Below are 14037 nucleotides of genomic sequence, written 5' to 3'. Positions count from 1 at the left end.
ATATATCGAAAAAGGTGCACCCCCAAAGGTTATTTTACACCAATTCCTTTGCTTTTTATATCGAGTACAAATAAAACCAAACGACCTTCCTTGTCAAAAGCATAATTTCATAAACAATCCGTACCAGGCATATCAGATCTTTTCAGTCATTCTATCCTCCTGATACTCCACATTAGGCTTCTCGTCATCAGTGATATGTTGCTGAGCCACCATCCGTTGCTCACGTCGATGGAGCCATTGGCCCAGCATCATCAAGGCCCAGGTCAATAGTGAAAACACCACCGCAAGGATATATCCCGTTCGCCATTTTGGGGCGTCTACAGCAGGAAACGCTACTAGTGGGATCCAGGCATAGATTGCCCATGCTAGAGTCATCATGCAGCCTATTGTAAAGGCACGTGCTTCTGCGTCATCTTTCAAAATTACATTGACCCATGAGAAGAGAATTGGGCTGACTGCCGCAGTGAATCCGAGGAGGTAGTAAGAAACAACTAGGTTTGGTCAGTATAAAATCCATTGAATTAGTTCCAGAAGCGAATTAGGGTCGTACACTTGTGGTCATACGGAATATCCCAGACAAGGAGTGAGATCAGTCCAAACAATGTGATTCCTTGGACTACACTGAAGACAGCCCAGATCGGATAGAGCAAGCACAAAGAACTACAAATGATTGCAGATACAACCGAAACAGCTGCAGCACCGGTTGGAATGTAGTTGATTTGAGGAATCGAGTAGGTTCCGTGCTTGTTAGTCATATCCTTAAGCCAAAGACCCATCTGACCGTTTGGGTACGAGGAGCTCAAGAAGCTAGAAAGAAGTAACCGTCAGCTAGGCTTTTGATAAGCATTGGAATGGGAAAGTAGGACTTACAAGATGTATGCAGGAACTACCAGCCAAAAGTGCCATTTCGACAGTATTCTCTTGATCATCCTCTTGTTAATCTTTCCACTGGCGGCAACGCCCTCTCTCTCCATACGACTGATAGCGATCTCGTACTCCCGTGGGGTAAAGAACCATGGCTTTCCGGAAGTCGGAAGACCGGGGTATAACCAATATCCAGCGATGGCAATGGGGACCGTAATGATCCCGTCAATGATAAATAGCCTATACATGCATGAATATCGGCGCTTAATCCCTGCTCTCGAACTGAATTTTGATTAACGTACCATCTCCATCCGGGCATTCCTCCAACTCCGGCCAAATTCTTATATGCTGCCCCCTGGAGGAATCCGGAGAACATTTGACCTAGGTTATTTGAGACATACCAGACACCAGCGCGTTTGAAAAGCTCATCACTGCGGTACCATGATCTAGATGGGTAACAGAGTTAGTCCTAGACATCGACCTCTGGAACCAGTCAACATACCCAAGGATAAAATTAGTTCCAGAAAATGAAGGGCTTTCAAGGGCCCCGAGCAGAAATCGAGTCCCATAGATGTGAGGAGCGGTGTTTACACGGCTTTGACAAAACTACAGTGTGTTAGATGAAGACTCGAAGAGTTTTGTTTTCCGCTCATAGACCTACAGTAACAACACCCCATGCAAGCTCACATGAGGGCACAAACCAACGTGAGATCTTTGGCCGAGAAAGTATCATCAACGCCGGGACTTGGAAGATCAGATAGCCCATGGTATAAAATGTATGGAAGAATGAGTATCTACACTTCAATGTTAGTAACCACTACGGCTTGATATTGGTTTTCTGATTTGATTTTACTTACTCGTTTGCCTTGAGATTGAGGTCTTCTTTCATTCCCGAGTTGTATGCATTAATAATATTTGACGAATCAAGGTATTTCAAAAAGACTAACCATCATATCAGTAAGCCGTAAATATTCCTCTCTACAACTGAGTTACTTACACAACAGCGAACAAAATGTCAACATGCACGCATCAAGCTTTCTCAAAAGTTTACGTTCTTCCGGTGGGTAATGAGATGGATACCAGTCAAAAATATACATCCAAGCTGTCCAAAATGTGTATTCCGCCTTCTTCCCATGTTCTTCCTGGGGAACTTGCTCAAGTGATTTGTCGGCAACATCGATACTCTCAACAACGCTGGCCGATAAAGGCCTAACGTTTGCCGAGTCAGTGACATGGTGCTGCTGGGTTGCCATGTTGAACGTCTATTATATTATTCTCAAACCTGAGGCGACTGCAGTGACTGCCTGGGAAAATTGAGAGAGCAGGCACAACACAATATATAAATATTCAGCTACTAATTTCCACGCCCTTAAACCACAACAAATCGTTTACCAATTCGGGATATTAGCCATGGATGAGCTCTCTTGAAGCACTCCTTTCTCCACATTCTACCCCGAGAAAAACTGGGATCATAGCGAAGCGGGGTAGGATTATCCAGCCTAGAAGTCTGGGGCAAGCCAGAAGGGGGCGGAAAAGCTACAATCTGTTCGCTTGGCTCGCTACAGGGGCCCATCTTTGAACGTTTTTCAGGGACAATTGCCGGACCGCTGTTGGGCATGGCTGTGGGGATCACGCTAAGACCTCCGGAGCTGTCCCGACGACTCCTCCGGCGCCCGCAATTCGACCCAGTGACGAGGATGGAAACATATTTCTGGCATAATATTCTAGCCATAGACCTGCCATGAGGTCACTAGACAACATTCATATGTCTTTTTCCTTTTTCTTTCTCGTTCCAGACATGCTTGGGAGCAAACGCGGATTTTCTGGTGAAACCTAGGCCTGGGTATCTGTGCAGCTGTGTTTAAGTAACTGCGTGCCCTATTTCCTGGTATATGCCAAGATTCCAGACTACTCATCTGTATGAGAATAGTCATATGATTTTTTATATCTATACTCGAGGCTCTCATGGTGTCCCAAAGCTAGTCGGGTTGATGTTTACCGGGTCTTGCAGTTCGGGCGGGAAGGTATCTTATAGTATGAGGCATAATTCTTCACACACCATGATTTGGGAAGATCTCGGGTCATTATAATTCCTCTTGAATTGGCCCTCATCTTGGATCCAGGTTTTTTGTACGTTTGCTCTTATCACTACGATTCGCAAACCTGGGGGTGGTCGAAACATGAAATATAACCGGGTACATACAGTGGGATACGATTACGCCAGGAGTCGACGTATTCCAAAGTTACTTATGCCACGTTAGTTGGTATCTTTTTTTGTAGGGTATTCTAGCAGGAGTCTCAAATATACTTATTTTGAGTTCGCGGAATTAATAGCTAGCACTCTAGTAAAGAGAAATACCAGAATTGATACTTGGAGTGTCTCATCATGTCCCCAAGTAATAAATACCACTATTCTTAACAATATTACTATTCTCGTCAATTCACAGTACTGTTGTTCAATAAGTTCTTGCGCTGGGTTGTATCAGATTCCATCTTGATGTGAGTGATATATCGTGATTGAAACCTATCGCGTGTATTGGGGACACGAGATCCCTCAAACCTCGCCACGTAAAGACATTACGAACCGTTGATCACATGACGGCGCCAATCCTACTGTACTGAGGAAAAGCAGCCAATATCCTGATCTACCAGTCTAGTCAATGTGCAAGATGACCTTTGGACCGCTTTATGGGTGTGTGGTTCACTGATCCTTTCTATGTTCAGGTCTGGTATACCATTCACATGATAGTTTCTTCGGCTGTAAAGTCTATCGGAGGAGCCTAGCTTGAGCAACCAAACCTGTCCTGGACCTCACAATATTCCTAGTAACGAATCCATCGCCATCCCACTATAGATAGCTAATGTAGATCATTCTCCCATTCTGAGGCACACGCAGCCTCTTCGGGATCAATAAGTTGATATTAGGCTGATGATCTATGGAGAAATATCTAGGTAGGCTTTTAGTCATATTTGGCACGTAGGCAAAGTAGGCGCTGCGCCATTGAAGAAAACGGCTCAGGCCACTTTATATTGTGGTTTGTCAACTTTATTCTTTGTGTATAGGTGGATCCGGGGTGAAATTGTACGCACATATGCGTATATCTTATTCATGAATTGAATGCCAAAGGATGAGAACGCCCATCCACCATAAGCCATCGAGCTTATCCTCCTTCAACCCCAATTTTCATCGTTCCAGAGAAAAATCGTAAATGTCTGTCTCCTCTATTTAATCAACTCGTACTGGTACTCGAGTAGGATTCCTATGCACATAGGATCCCGAGAGTGCGGCCCAACTGAAGTTGTTTGAGAACCCAGTGATTATGTACAGTTATCTAATCATTTTAAGCCGTTTAGATGTCCTTTACTACATGTAGTATTCATATAAATACGCACCTAGTACATGTAATACATGCAATACTTAAATTTACATGACTTGAAAGTACAAGTACGTGAACAGTACCTGTATCATGGTACATAATGCAACTTTAGCTGGCCAATATACATACATGTATCTCTTGGAACAAGGATTCTCCTGCCGATATTGGGAAAGTTAATGGATGCATTCGTTCTCATTACATAGCACCGTGCACATCTTTATAAGCATACAAGCGGAGTGCGGCCTCCGGCCGCCCAAATGTAGTGAGGAAATGAAGGTGCGGGCGGTATTGCGATAGTAATTTCTTAGATTATTGCTGCCATTCTGGATTATTGGGTAATCCAAACGTACAGGCACACGCACGCACTAAACCTCATCTTCATCTCTCCTTATAGGTAATCTGCGATTTATTAGCTCTAGTATGCACTCTAAGTCATTCAATGAGTACATGTAGCTTTAGTATGTACATGTAGTTCATGATAAAATGCTATCAGGGAAGTTCGACCTTGATATATAAAAATATAGCTGTAGTTCTGTCAGTGTTTGTTCTTTTATATCAATCAATTGCAATAGCTACACGCCTTTTAATGCCAGTTCCCTTCCATCTCGGGAGTAGTTCTTTGTCTACTTGTGTAATGATATGCAACCAATATTAGAAATAGCTATAGTACGCAACCAATAGAAAACGTTCTTGGTGACGATGAGGAAGACTATATAGTTTAGAAAGTAAAATCTGTCGGTACACTCCAGGCTTCCTGCAGGACCCTAACGAAAAGGATTAAACAAACAAAAAAAAAAAACCCTAACGAAAAGGAATCCATTATGTAAGGCACGAGTGAGATATCGCGATTACAATCACGTGGAGAATCAAGACCACTCGTGAAAGCCATTTTCCCTATGCAACTTAAGGATCTTCCCCATTCAACGTCCCCTGAGCTCCTCTGCCACAAAAAAAAGATATCATAGCTGAGAAGATCTGATTCTGGGTTTTCAGTGATAGACTAACCTTATATAGTTAGACGCCAAACCACATACAACATAGAGTCTAGGTTTCTCCGACCGTAATGAAAGCATTTGAGCTACAAGTAATTGAAAATACACTTTTAGTAATCAATTAGTACGTAGGTCTACGTACGTAATATAGAGTAAGTAGGGACTTCCACTCAAGCTTGAGCTATATTAAATCAATAAGTTACCAAAATATTTGTTTACAATTTATCCGTTGTGGTGTAATGGTTAGCATCAGTCGCTCTCACCGACTAGATCGGGGTTCAATTCCCCGCAACGGAATATTTCATACCTTTTTGCTTGTCAAGTCTGTGGTAGACAAAATGAAGATAATGATAGCCAACCCTAACCCAACCAACTGCCTATAACAAGGATCGAAGATATATATAGTAAATGCCGACATTAAGGCTTTATTTATTGCTTATGGACCAGGTCAGATACGCCTAAATGATATCTTTCACAGTCGTCGATCGATAGCTTTTTTGGGCGCTCAGCTTATTTAATATCGTGTGAGTCAAATCATGGCAGTCTCCACTCCTAGTGGTACCTTTTGCATTATCATAGATACGTTACATATACTCTACAGTCATATACCTAGGCTCCCTACGAGATGATGCTCCGCACCCGAACCTTCCTCCGTACAATGTCTTCCTTCAAAGGAGGAGTTGATTCCCAAGGCTATTCGTTCCCCACAACCACAGACATCACCACCTCCCCATTTTATAAACTGGCATCAGGCCGCACACGTCCGATCCTGCCGAGCTTTGAAAACTCCGCCGAGGAAAGTATATACAGGAAAGAGCACCTGGCAGCCGTTTTTAGAGTTCTGGGCAAACATGGACATGGGGAAGGGATTGCAGGGCATTGCAGCGTGAGGGACGCTGTGAAGCCAGATTGTTTTTGGTAGGTAGATAGTGACATCTTGGGTGCTGCCATTATGCTAGTTATTCTTTGCGGAAAATTGATGAGATGATATAAGGGTAAACCCATGGACCAAATCGTTTTCACGTATGAAAGCTTCGGACTTGGTGCTTGTTAATCATGCGGGTGAAGTTGTGGAGGGAGATAGTGCTGTGTGAGTTTATACCGCGTTTGAATGAGTTTTTTGAGCCAAAAACATACTTATTAAACTATGCTTTAACCTTAGAGATGCGTCTGCGACGTCGCTTCATTCAGCTTTGCACGAAGCAAATCCCTCACTCATAGGGATAGTGCACGTCCATGGCCCATACTCCAAAGCTTTCAGCGCTCTTGGCCGTCAGCTTGACATGATAAATCAGGACAGCTGCGTCTTCCATAACTCTCATGTCCTTGTTCCCTTTGGCGGGTTGATCCAAGGCCGAGATGAGGGTGTTCGGATTTCCAAGCTCCTTGGCGGTGAGAGTGAGGGACTGAAGAAGATTGCGGTTTTGGAGAATCACGGGGCATTGGCCTTTGGCCAATCAAGCATCGATGAGGCAGCCTGGTGGTTTTTGAATTTTGAAATGTGCTGTCGGGCACAGCTGCTTTTTGATAGCGCGGTGGGGAGGAACCAAACAGGGAAGATACCAGAAGAGTCGAGGGTCAAGATTATCGGAGGTACAGAGAGAGAGTTTACGAAGCTTGAGATGGGATCGCCGGAAATGGGATGGTTGAATTTTTCGCCATATTATGAGGACCTTGAATGGGAGACTAAGGGCGATTTCAAAAATTGATTATCTATTGTAATCTATGACCTAGAAATAATATCTGCGTTATGGATACATAACTAGTACCAAACCATGATTATATGGAACATACATAGCCTGCTATACCATGCTTGACCTAAATCAATTAAGAAAAAAAATGTCTACCATATTTACACGTACAGTTGGACCAGATTGGACATGAGTTTTGACTAATACAACTTTCCTCGAAAAACATGCAATCAATAAATAATCAACCTGGACGCCATACCCTGCCTGTTCTCAGAGCCTTGGGTTTAATCAAGGCACTGGCACGTTCCATCCGAGTCATTCTCTCCTCTCCTTTTGTCGAGCGAAGGGCATGTAACCGCCAATTTAGGGTCAGAACAATGAAAGAGGGTCATCCAACTTCTCTCCAAAGTATGCCCAAAAAACGGGTTGTCGGGTTTATCAACGAAACTATCGGCCTTCGAGTCTGCATGGATCCAATGCTCCTCATCACTTTCCAAAATCCCCTTAATATGCTCATAGACTTGCTTCCGAGAAGATCGCATACGGCTCGCTGAAACGATCATCTGCCCGCCATATGATATCAGAATTCCAGAATTAGGACACAGTTCGCCATGAACTGCAGACCAAACTTCAGGAACTCGAAACCAGATATCCTCGCCGCCCCATGAATCTTTACAGTTGTTGCATTCACAAGTACTTTGACCAAAACCAAGGGATAGTACTCCAGTTTTTGGAACAAAATAATCGGAAATCCGGTCTGTGAGCTTCTGGAATTTGTGCATGTCGCCTTGGAGAAACATCGTATGCGCCGCAAAATTATCCCATTCGTTCACAATGTGATGGAGGTATGTTCCACCCTCGCGGCCCCTGTTTGGAATAATCTTTACGACATCTGCTCCAACAGTCTTTTTAATGGACTCCGCATCTGCCTCCTGATCCTTGACATAAATAATGACTTTAGGTTCGAGGCCTTTGAGCGATGTGAGGCCTTTGAGTTCTCTGAGCTGTTCTGCCATTTTTATTTGGTCCTCCTTATACATGCTGATGACAATATCGAATTTGTTTTTTGGTGTTGGCATAGTGCTGGAGCCTTTATTATTCGTATAAGCGGGCATTGAACCGTGGACTGTCTTGTCGGCTCCAATTATGTCGACTTCACTTGTAGAGCCGGACGCCCCGCTATACAGCCTCCCAACCATCAACAACACAAATGCAACGCCTACACCAGCGAAGGTCTTCCGTGACGCCGAGCTCCTGGAGCTCATCCCACGCAGCTGCGCAAAGTGCTCACGGATCTTTTCCCCTCCTAATTTGAAGTACACGAGGCCGCTCAAAGCAATGCTGTAACCGAACAATTGTATGGCTGTGACTGGGGTTCCCCAAATAAGAACAGAGGCACATACGAGAAGAATGTCTTTCAGGACACCGCAGAGTGTGAGCACAAGAGATGAGGTTTTCCCGATCTAATCCTAATTAGCACGTAAAAAAGCGAAAGCTAGGGGCGGGTTTTACCAAAAACACTACAGAGACGTTCAAACAGAATGCGACCAAGGCGTTAAAGAAGAACATTATTAAGCCAACACGGGCGAGATCGGACATAGCCAGCGTGGAGCTCTCGAAGATCAGAAACATCAAGAAATTCATGAAGGCGCAAACGGGTGCGAAGTAGTATAATGATACTAGGGGATCCATCTTGTATTCCGCCGAGGATAGCAGACGTTCAACCATCACAAGCCTGACGGCTTCGAAGGCGATACCAAAAACTTGGTAAACAACACCAGTAGGGACGAAGAGGATCTCTCCGTATGAGGCAATCATAATACCAATGACAATGAACGAGACATTCCGTAGGGTCTTGAGATTTGGCCTTTCTACTGCTAAACTCCAACTAGTGAGAAGAACTGCGACGGGGGTTGTTGCCTAGTTTTTGTTTAGCTTAATTCGCACTACAAAGTTGTAGATAAAGTCTAGGCTGGCTACCTTTAACATCTGAATGAATGATACGCTTAGGTAAAGATACGCCTTGTTACTACAGATCAGACTTAAGCTGAAAAATAATCCGATTGGGACGATGGCCCTGAGGTAGACTTTGCCAGTCATCTTAACCGTTTTGCGCCCATCAAGAAGAGTGCTTGTCCTCGCCAGGATTTGCGTTGCGATTGACGAGAATAACAGATGCCATGTCGTAAGAAAAATAGCTATTTTTGGCCAGTCAGTTTACACGCGATTAGATGGTTGGAGTTAAGACGGGGGGGCGCACGAAATCCTAAAAATCGCTTTTAGTTAATAACGATTACCTCAAGTAGTACTGAAGAGCTGGATGATCTTACGGAAATTGGTGGTTTTTGGATCTAGGATCCATTTATTGAATAGAATGACAGCCGAACTCAAAGAGATCCATACACTGTCACAAGTCACGATGTCAGGAGCTGTTATATTTGCTACAGGCCTTGCTAGGTAAACTCACATTACATAGACAGCCGAAGGAATTTTACTACGAGGTGTCGCTACAGGCACGTCAAGATTTGTCGTGGGCAGCTCGGTTGCTCTATCGTCGTCGTCGTTGGCGCCCATGGTGATCAGGGCGTGATCAGGGCACTAGATCTAGACGGTTGGATGAATAAATGGATAAATGAATAAAATGTCTTTCGAAAACAAAAGTGGCAGATTAGAGATTAGAGACAGGTTCTTGGGCCCTCGGAACAAGATAGGCAAGATGCAAACGAGTGAATGGTAGAAGAGAAAGAGCACTCCTGAAAGGAGAAGGGGAAGAAAAGGGATGGAAAGAGAATTCCAGCTCTAAAGGCAAAAGTGGGATGTGGGTAAGCAGGACATTCTGGTACGTTGCAGGAAGCCACCCAAGTCCACTCCTTTATCTTTGAGTGTATCTAATGCACAATCCCATCAGACTCTGGTTTCAAACGCGGGACAGGCTCCGACATTTGAGCTGTTATTTAATTTTGCCGATCAGCTGTGTGTCAACACCTCTCAAAAGCTTATGTAAAATTACGCGGTTTCACCAGGAAAGAACCATGCCGATTCCCTTCTTGGCATGTCGATCAGGATCAATCTGGATGAAGAACATCGAACCTGAGATCAACATAGCTTTATCAGCAGTAGAGTACTACATGTACCATCAAAGCCTCTCGTAAAGTTCGTGGTCAGTGATGAACACGTGTTGCTGTAGGTATATTTTGCCAAGAGAAAGGACGATTCTGTAATTTTCTATATACGTAATCCAGACCTTAACTTCTCTTTATATATGAAGATAAAACAAGCAAACAAGGCCTCCTGGGATTCTTTTTTTTTTTTTTTTTTTTTTTTTTTTTTGACCCTTTAACCACCATCCAGCCGGATATCGAATCGTGGGTACATGTATTGAGTTACCGACTTTTCGAATGAGAGGATGCCGCCATAAGCGAAATGCTAAAGGTTTATCGCTTGTGCAATCCATTATAGGAAAACAAATTCTGGTTGTTGTACTTCGTACGCTCCTAGAAGAAAGAGCATTGTTGTTATTGAGTGGTTAATCGAGTGACAAGCTGTGATTGTGTCAGCGCGCATTCCATCCGCTGTGAGAACGTTGCGAAAGAAGTTCTTTCACAGATCTTATATGTGATCGGTTGCGTATAAAATGGGAGCTACAAGCTGAGCAAACTTCATCAACCCCTCCCCAATTAAAAGATCCTAGCATGATTGAAGGTGTGCAACCCGGCGCGGCATCTTCGCCGACCTCATTTTCATGGGTATGTATTTTAATTCCCGAGATGTGAAGTCCCCGGTAAGAGCTGTCTTCTAGAAGCCTAGTCTAAGCGAGCCTCATGCACAAAGGCCTGCATACATAAAGATCTTAAAATAATATGTAATTCTCTTGTCGTCGCATATGCGAGAAAGGCGAGGTGTTGTACCAACACCATGGAGTACTACGTATGATGGATGGTGTGGCCAGTTCAGTCAATTAGGTTTTGCATTCTACTACCTACATAATACAAGCACACCAAATACTCTACAAGTTTCCCAGCAACAAGAATAGGGTAGAATCTGCCCGATATCACGAATGCCGAAACGACAGCCATGTTTTGAAGGCTACTTTTAATTTTTGAGGTTCCTTGGTATACAGAACTAGCCTGGTTACTAAAGATGGGAGACGCTCAAGGAGTAGCGAGAAGAAGTATGTAGTTTGATAAACTGCCAGGTGCTATGTAGCTTGTCTGCCTGTATCGTCCTTAGTACTCGGGGTAGACAAAAAGTACCGGGAAATTATTATAGAGTTTTGTCTCTGGTTTTTTTTGGTATAGTTCATGCCTAGCGCGCGCTCATTGGCACTGGACCAGAAGAAACCTGTAGTGTCCGGTATATACTACATGTACTTACCTACCCTGAGTATGTACTTCATGTACTTTTATACCTACAAGGTTTTTCAGATGAAGCTTTTGTATTCCAAGCTACTTGATTAGTGTTATGAGCTTAAAGTATGCACAGCGGGCCGCCGGGGGCTTGGTGTCTTGGTTGCGGGAGCTAACAACTAAATCCTAGTGTAGTCAAGCTTGCGGCGAGGTGTGTTCACAACTGGTGGTCTTTGGGGATAGCCTCAGTTATGAAGTTAAGTTAGACTTTCGTCAAGATTCATCTCCACTCCTCAAACTACCGATAAAAAAATTCCGCAATATAACGAGTACTTTTTTGTATTTAGATTGAATGACAACAAATAAGAAAGATAGCACATGCGCAGTCCATGGATCCCCACGATTCTCCTTGTTTACCTCAGCAGCAGTGCGCCATGGATATGTGATCATTGCAAGGCTGCCATGTTCTAGCAAATCCCGGTTAGAAAAGCCAGCCCTACCAACTTACACAATTGCAAGGGATTAGATCATTTCAATCTTTGGGTTGTACGTACACTATGCACAGCCCCATCTAAACTCTAGACCGTACGCTTCTGACTGACGCAATCCGGAAGATTTGAGTGGCGAAGACGTGTCTAATCATCTGAAAACACTCATCACATGCCATCGACTAGCTAAGATTAGAGATGGATGTTTCTCGACGGGGATTCTTGTTTCTCCCTCGCGAAATTTCTTTTATTTGGCGTGCACGCTTTGCTTTGATTTGGCTGGATCCCCCGGGCCCCGGCCCTGAGAAGCATGGAATGAGTAGTTCGATTGGTCACACATCAAAAGTCAACACTAGGGTAGTCTATTTCCACGCCTTTTCGCTTCTTCTATCACAGTAATACGGAAGCGTAAAATTATATTTGGTATTTAATATTTGTGCTGGATTCCTCACGGTGGTGATGGTGGTGATAGGACTTCAAGAGCTTCCTGCTTCCGGCGCTTTGATCTTGAGAATATACTTTCCCATATTTCGCTAGAGCGCGCCTTCTTGTGCACGCGCAGCAAACCGTCTCATTCCATATGAGAATCTGTACTATCTGGATGTTCATGACTTTGAGGACTGATAGTAAAGTAACAAAAGCTACTGTCCTATCGCGAGTTCAAGACCCCAGTATTAACAATATCTATGATAATCCTCTAGGTAATATAATTTGGACCGATATGCACTTTAGACTTAGACGTATGGAGCGTACGTGATTTTCATGTTTATAGAAGCGATGCCTCCTCGTTCACCGGTCCAGCTTTTGGCTTAGTTTCTTAAATGGATACCATTTTTTGAGGATTATTTGCTGGATTTATTGTGACTTGGAAAGATGAAGATCTTAGTAGTTACTTTTCAAAGATAATAAGACACACGATAGACCTCGGAGTTCGTCTTTCCCCACATCGAGGGAGAGCGAGCTGGGATTTCTCGGATACCTAACCCTTGTGACGATATTATCGAGTGATCGCTGATGATTCACATCCACTGGGACATTTTGGGCATTATTGCACAGTATGGCGCTGAATAACCAAGATTCTTAGTACCTTCCGCCAACCATATAACGGACATAAAACATACTCATCCGTAGATCTCTTTCATAACCTCCCAACCAACCTCTTTACCAGTGTCATTGACTCTAGGTAGCACTCGGCTCTGCACAGGGTTCTGGCCGGTTCGATCTCGAGATAATATATCGAGACCACAACAATCAACGCGTGGAGCTATAATATCACGGACTAATGGATGTCACGGTTCTCCGATCTTGCTTCATGAACCAAATCCACAGAGTTGTCCTCGGGTTTCGGTTCGTGTTCTTAGCTTTCTGTGTAGAGTAGGCGAATTTCTTCACTTTAGATTTTCAGAGAGAAGTAGATAAGATACGTCGGATTTCTCGCCGTCTATACTGATAGTATGAGGTACTCCATGATGCCTTCCGGAAGTAAGCCGAACACTTGCAGGAGCCCTCGATTGCAGAGGAACCTTGGAAGCCAACAGGTGGTTCTATTAGGCCTAGCCATACAATGAAGATCTGCTGCGCCGGAGATCCCGAGATTGCCGTGAAATTGTGTAATGGTCATGTCTGTGACATTCGACAGACATCCAACCTGTAATTAACAGGATTCGAGGAGTTAAGTTCATCAAGGTGCATGGGTGCCTGGCTGCAAGGCACTAATATCAGAATATGCGCTTGCGTTTCCGGCTAGGACCTATACATAGATACATATAGGTACATGTAGACAGGGCTCCACGAGTTGAGTTCAGATTGGATGGATATCACCATGATACCAAAACTCGCACCTTCCCACAGCCCTGCCATCACAGCAAACACCACTAGCAACCGCTGAATCATGGCCGAGTCTTCCAAGTGCGCGTCGTACTCCCAATCTAAACTCATCTCCACGGGGATGCTTGAAGCCCGTACAGCTAAGAATCACTAGAACCTGTTTTTCGCTCTTGAGCGAGCGGCACTCTCGGATGCTGTGCGGTTATCTGCCCGGCCGCGTCGATCATGGATCGGACCGTTATATGGACCCGACTGCGGGGTATCTTTAATCTTAGCTGCGCTAGGTTTGAAGGAATGTCGGGCTCATCCGGATGGATCCAGAGCTGTCATCTCAGCTCGTGTGTAGGACGAGACCGGCTGCGTGGTTTGGTTGAGGAGTGCCGCAAAGCAGCGTATGTCAAGTATCTATGTTTCCGGGTTGCGGCCGAGCTACTACATGTACCTACTCCTGC

At 44.2% G+C, this 14037-nt stretch overlaps 3 protein-coding genes across 3 annotated transcripts; 1 reads left to right on the top strand and 2 right to left on the bottom strand.

Annotated features, from left to right (window-relative positions):
- Nucleotides 1–132: 132 nt before the first annotated feature.
- Nucleotides 133–2117, bottom strand: H6S33_011913 (uncharacterized protein; the record flags this gene model as incomplete). Its single annotated transcript, XM_044843267.1, has 8 exons — nucleotides 133–491; nucleotides 551–807; nucleotides 871–1104; nucleotides 1167–1310; nucleotides 1367–1470; nucleotides 1526–1658; nucleotides 1722–1806; nucleotides 1862–2117. 8 exons carry the CDS (start codon nucleotides 2115–2117, stop codon nucleotides 133–135), a joined length of 1572 nt encoding a protein of 523 aa, XP_044695581.1.
- A 3741-nt stretch (nucleotides 2118–5858) lies between these two features.
- On the top strand, nucleotides 5859–6942 carry H6S33_011912 (uncharacterized protein; the record flags this gene model as incomplete). The annotated part of the gene is made up of 3 exons (XM_044843266.1): nucleotides 5859–6151; nucleotides 6228–6323; nucleotides 6396–6942. 3 exons carry the CDS (start codon nucleotides 5859–5861, stop codon nucleotides 6940–6942), a joined length of 936 nt encoding a protein of 311 aa, XP_044695580.1.
- Nucleotides 6943–7208: 266 nt separating this feature from the next.
- H6S33_011911 (uncharacterized protein) lies at nucleotides 7209–9498 on the bottom strand (the record flags this gene model as incomplete). Its single annotated transcript, XM_044843265.1, has 6 exons — nucleotides 7209–8387; nucleotides 8437–8844; nucleotides 8905–9122; nucleotides 9185–9190; nucleotides 9255–9328; nucleotides 9392–9498. The coding sequence occupies 6 exons, from the start codon at nucleotides 9496–9498 to the stop codon at nucleotides 7209–7211; spliced, it is 1992 nt and encodes a 663-aa protein (XP_044695579.1).
- Nucleotides 9499–14037: the final 4539 nt, after the last annotated feature.

The sequence above is a fragment of the Morchella sextelata genome, assembly GCF_020137385.1.
Source record: "Morchella sextelata strain SCLS chromosome Unknown scls_7, whole genome shotgun sequence".
Lineage (NCBI taxonomy): Eukaryota > Fungi > Ascomycota > Pezizomycetes > Pezizales > Morchellaceae > Morchella > Morchella sextelata.
Note: the sequence above shows the minus strand (reverse complement) of the source record. Positions and strands in the feature narration are given on the sequence as shown.